General features: G+C 37.0%; 1 protein-coding gene across 3 annotated transcripts in view; it reads right to left on the bottom strand.

The window, feature by feature from the left end:
- Positions 1-550: 550 nt before the first annotated feature.
- DOK7 (docking protein 7) overlaps positions 551-6,000 on the bottom strand; it is a 58,084-nt gene continuing 52,634 nt past the window's right edge. For 2 of the 3 annotated variants that reach the window (XM_027686540.1, XM_027686541.1), the window contains 2 exons: positions 3,886-4,038; positions 551-1,983 (listed from right to left, as the gene is read on the bottom strand). In XM_027686540.1, coding sequence (XP_027542341.1) covers positions 1,847-1,983; positions 3,886-4,038 — 290 coding nt within the window. In that variant the 3' untranslated portion in view covers positions 551-1,846. The remainder of the gene's footprint in view (positions 1,984-3,885; positions 4,039-6,000) is intronic. The other variant, XM_027686539.1, reaches the window with a different exon arrangement.

The raw sequence follows: 6,000 nt of genomic DNA, 5'->3' as shown, positions 1-6,000 counted from the left end.
AAACCTGACCCCAGTAAGCCCAGGCCATTCAAGCTATACTGAGCATGTGTTTACAAAGCAGATCACCCCCATTTACTCGTCAAATAAGAAAAATCTTTTAAACCTAGAATGTCATAAGAAATGTTTCTTTTCCTTTCCATTCAGAAATAAGCAAGGTGAATTAACAGAAATATACATCTGAGCACAGGACAGATGAGAATGGAAATTGTCAACTCTCAAACACATATTTTTTATTTGAGAGATTTCTGATATTTTACATTACTATTGAGGCTACATTCAAATAAATTTATAGGTTAAATTCTGCCTCAAAAACAAACACCCATCTCTTATCCTAAGTCATTTAGTGAAACCCTCACTGGCACAAAACTTCAAGTAACCAGTATAAATTATGACGCATATCTAAAAACCAGAATTTGGCTGTGATATTGGATCTTAAGAAGACACAGTCAAAAAATCATAATACCCAGGATATCACTCCTGATAACTTCTGGAAGCCGAATCTGATATGTTATCAGAAAAAAAATTGTTTTCTTCATAAGTACACTTCCTAAATAACATTTTATTTAAATAACATTTTATATCAGGACAAATAAAAATAACAGAAGAATTACATAGGCAATGCAACATGGGAAACCAGGTTTTGAATCATACAATCTCACTGTACAAAAGCAGGATGCCACAGACTCATGGTTAAACCTATTTTACAAGATAACATCCTGTTGTGCCTCAATTCTGTAGCATCTCTGGAGACATCATCCTCTTACACAGAACTGGTTTTACGTTTTAAGGGACAGCAGAGAATTATTCAATGAAATGTTTAGATGTAATGTGGATGCTCTGCTTTTGATGCTGGTTCATATTAGGGATAGGTTTGTGATATAAAGGATTCAATTTTCAAAAGTGAATGTTTCTTTTTAATACCCTGATTTTAAAATATTCTGTCTGAGAAACCTGAGGCCTGATTTTCAAAGGGATACATATGTTCCACTCCAGAAAAATTGCTAAGTATTACAGGTACTCAGCAGCTATGAAATCAAACTTATGGTTTGATCTAGGGTTTTTAAGAACAGAAGCACCCAAAATGGCCCTTCACATTACTGTGGCTTATAGACATAATTAAATAACTTATTTGTGTGGTCTTTTCTGTATGCATACACAAATGCATCCCTGACACTACAGCTTTTAAATCTGAGCAATTTTAGCCAAAGCTGCAGGATTCTTGGTGAGGTATAAAACTGAAGTATCCATAGGTAAAGTTAAGCATGTCCATAAATAAGCATACAAATTGAACAAAACTGTGCCTGCAAAAAAGTAGGCACTGGATTTCTTGCTTTTGTAAGAGTCCATTAATATATTAATAGAGGTTTTACATGTTTTATACACTCAGATATATACATATATTTTATCAGTAATGTGTGTTTACATACATACATGTGCACATATGCAAACATATGTGTACACTTACCACACACACACTCACATTCTCTTATTTACACACATTCAATTTCTTTATTTTTAAAGAAAATGCCACCATTTAATAAGCACTGAAATTGGTTCCAGGTTCTCCATGATTTTAGAATTATAGAAAAAGGTAACTTACATCTGTCATTGCATATGAAAAAAAATATCTGGACTTTACAACCAAATTAAAATAAAAAGAAAGACCAAACACACCGCTCATGCTACCAGCTTTCCAATTAGGAATCAAGATATTGGAATGAATCTGGTATAAATGCAAGAAGCAATGGCAGCATTTTGTGTGACTATTTTTTACAATTAGTGTGAATCTTTTGGAAGATGAATTAGTATCAATTTGTGGTGAGCAAAAAGTTCTTTCCTAGACAGGTCACAGCTGAGCCCCTTTCTTCTTCTGCTCCAGCTCCTGCAAACGTTCCTCCCGGCACTGGGCGTGCTGTGTCCCCACTTTGTGGGCTGTCTCAGTGGCTGCAATGTCAATCTGTGCATATCGGGATGATCCACTCCCTGAAACATCAAATGAAACCCCGTAAAAGACTCTACCCCTCATATATTCCTGGGTAAAACTGGCACAGGGTTAAGTATTGAGACACTTCTTCCACTGATTTCCTGGATGATCTTGGCCTGGTCTTAAAGCAAGCTGTGTAAAGCGAGTAAGATTATAACCATAGCTAAACAAAGCTCTTTGAGGTGCTTTGTATATCTACATATTTCAGCTATCAGGTTTTCTTCAAATAAGCAAAAACGAAACCACTTGCATTTCTGCCCCAGCTTCAAAGCTCCATTCCTACTGCTCCCAGTAAATGACAAAATTGAACTCAGCATTCCCACTTCCATGAGGCTTCATCACCAAGCTACTAGTCAGTAAATGAACAACATCTGGTATTTGAACAGAAAACATTTGTGGCAGTTGGCAGAGTTCTTCTTTGTATGGATTAGGCACGCTGTGAACATTTACCAGAGCAACCACCTTCAGCCTCAACCAGAATGACATTTTAGTTCATTTTTTGGCGATAGGGGAGATAAAAGCTGCTCAGTCTTCTCTAGAGTAAAATAGTTTTGTATAGGTGCAGACATACAGGATGCAGGCTGGGAAAACTTTAATATGAAAAAAATAAAGTATGGTCATTAAAGACATCTTCAAAGTTACACCATTTGAGCTTGAGAGGGTGGCTGACATTTAGGAAAGTTTATGGAATTTGAATCTTCATTCTTAATGCCTTACTTCGTTGTCTTTAAAATGAAGATAAAATATTTCAACAGGAGAACTATTTTTAAGTCTGAGAGAAGCTTAGAATTACTTAACTAAAACCATAAAAACATTTTTAAAAAGCCCAATGGGAAAAGTCCTAGCATTTCAAAGTTTATAAAATTGCTGAATTTAAAAGTATAAAAGCTAAAATCTTAATAGCTGGAAACTATAGATGGAAAAGCCATCAATACCAAATGTGAGCAATTAAATGCGAGATTCTGATTAGATGCTTTCTGTAACAAGGACTGCATCTCTAAATGACAATATATGGTAGATATATTGCATGCTTATGTACTAATTGTTCAAGTTAAGCATTAGAAGTAAAATACCCAATCCAAATAAAACAAACAAACAAACAAACAAAAGTATTTTTTTAAAAAATCAGATAATTGGGCTGGCTTTCTCTTTGTAGCACTTTCATATATCCTCACGGACAGCAGATAGAAGAGTACTGTGTTCTGTTCTTAATCATTTGCTGCATGGCTCCAGAGTCAGTGTCTTCAGGAGCAAGCCCTGTACAGCTATACCCACAGTCCCGTTTCTGAAGCCAAGCAAGAAAACTTAAGTAAGTTTAGTCCTAATACGTGGGATGAAAACCTTGAGAACACAAGCAAATTACTGTCTTTCAAACTCCACAGACATAGAAATGTTCACTTGAGAAGGAGCACATATACAATGCACCTGTCAAAGGGATGCAACATCTTATAGAACACCATTACTCAAAAATCTTTCCCAAAAAAAGATGCCAATTAAAGAACTGCCTCACAAACATACCAGAGTTCAACTACCGGTTAGCAAAAGCCTGTGGGTAGATTATTGAGTCATTAAGGTTGGAAAAAACCTCCAATGCCTGACTACTCTTTCAGTGCAGAAATTCTTCCTATGTCCAACCTTAACCTCCCCTGGCAAAGCTTAAGACTGTATCCTCTTATCCTGTTGCCGGTTGCCTGGGAGAAGATGCCAACCCCCACCTGGCTACAATCTCTTTTCACGTAGTTGTAGTGAGTGATGAGGTCTCCCCTGAGCCTCCTTTTCTCCAGGCTAAACAGCCCCAGCTCCCTCAGCTTCTCCTTATATGAAATTAGGATTCCCCATGCTCCATTCATTGTGCATTACTGTATCCTTTGCTGTTTAAATAGTATTGTAGACTTCCTTACCTCTTATGCTCGTGCTAGGTTCTTGAAGTTCCAGTTCCATGTAATGAAGCTGTTTTTTGGAAGTAGGACTGACAGGAATATTAACATAGGTAGCTGTCTCACTGTGGGGTCGATCTGATGTAGGGACATCAGCCGAATAACCTACTGCCCCTTCTAAAATAAATAACATGTTATAACAGATCTATTTGCAATGACCAATTATCTATTTCATACAAACACACTGAAAGTAAACATTGAGCAGTAATAACCCTGCTTGCCAAACAGTACCTTCCTCAGTGGTAGATGGGGCATGAGAAGACTACAGTTTCTTCCTAAAAGATCCTGAGACACACTGATCAAGTCAGGATCTATGCAGAAGACCACAGACCAGGATCTCGCTGTGTTTTGGCAGAAAATAAACACTATGCAGACATTTCCCAATAACAGCAACATGCGCGGCACTATCTCGTAAGGTTTCCAGCTCCAGCTTAGGTTAGTGAAGCTTTATATGAAGTGATCTGTTTTAGGAAGATGTGAACTATTATATCATCTGCAAGACAGCAACCAAAATCACTAGAGGTTCAGAAAGCATATCCCAAAAAAGGGACTGAAGAACTATTTCAAATAAAGGGAAAACAAGCCTGAGGAGACAATGCTGGCTGCTTTCCTGTACTCAATTGAAAAAGATAGGAATTATGTCAAGTAAGGACAGACCACGTAATAAAAGACTTTCATTGCAGGAAAACACATAAGAACACTAGAGTAAATTCCACAGTTTTCTAGAAATTTCTAAAAAAGACACAGATTAACACCCACCAGGAAAGAGCTCCTATAAAGTGATTTTGACTTAGAGACAAATTTTTTTGGTTATTGGATTAATTCTAAAGACATCTTCAAGCCCTACTTTCAATTATTCTAATCTTGTCTGCCAGTCCAGGCCAGTTGGAGTCCTTACCCTTAAATGCTTTCTGCTCTTAAGCCAGTTGAAGACAAAGGAGAGCAGAGGAAAAATAGTATCACTTTCAGGTTCTCCCTTTCCATGAAGTTCTCCCATTAAGCCCTTCCTTGTCCCCACATAAAACTCATCTCAAAACTTTGTTTGTCCAAACTGCTGCTTTTCTCTTTTGCCATTTAGACACTACTGAGATGTGAATGGAAAAGAAGTAGAATATCAAGGCATTTTAGAGCATGGGGAAGAATGACTTCTTATATCCAAACAACAGCCATAAATAATCATTAAGAGAAACTTTTTCATCTCCTTGGAAGTATTAAGAATAGCAGAGATAGTTCATACAAAATTAGGCAACAGTAAGGGCATGTTCCAGCATAATGGAATCTCCCTGGGCTTAAGCTGTCTAAATCAAAGGAGTCTACTATGCAGTCCAAAAAATTGCCAAGTTGGCCAATTTTCCCACAGATTTTCATAAAGAAAATTTACAAACATCCACAAAGTATACAAATAGTTTTCTGATAGTCAGACTTCAAGTCATTGTTCCAAAGCCAGATGTTAGGGGGAAAATGGCAAAATCAATGCAGAATCAATCAGAAGAAATTTTTATATCTTCATTAAACATCATTCTCAGAAATTATTCTGTCTAAAGTATTTCAAAGGAATTTGGCCTGGCTGTGCCAAAAGGAATTCAGCAGAATCATACCACTGAGAACCTGCATCACAAATAGAAGTTGTAAGCAAATGACAATCTTAAGGGCTAATACAGAGTGATGAACAGCCATGAAGGAAAAGATAATTTTTGAAGTCTTTCTGTACGCTGCTAAAGTGATGTAGCAGGAGCTTAAGTGAAACATCCTCAAAGCTGGCTAGTATGAAAACTAGCAATCTTCTCTATAGAGCTAAACAGTTGACAGGTTTCAGGAAGCTGAATATCATACCTGATCCAGACAAACCAAGTGATTTTCCTGAGAACTGGAAAGCCACACATGGAGAATAATATATTCATTGGTAGGCCTTTGTGCAAGAAAAGCAAAAGAAACACACAATAAAAAGAAGCCCCTGGCAAGAGTCAAACATTCTTCTCAAAGTGGGAAGAAGAAAAAAAAAAACAACCAAGAACAAAGTTTGGAAATTGGAATGGAAGGAAAGGAAAAGTCTTCTGTTGTTCAGTCAGTGTTGTCTTA

This window comes from Neopelma chrysocephalum, unplaced genomic scaffold, assembly GCF_003984885.1.
Source record: "Neopelma chrysocephalum unplaced genomic scaffold, ASM398488v2 Primary Assembly neopelma1_71, whole genome shotgun sequence".
NCBI lineage: Eukaryota > Metazoa > Chordata > Aves > Passeriformes > Pipridae > Neopelma > Neopelma chrysocephalum.
This window is presented reverse-complemented; position numbering and strand designations above follow the sequence as displayed.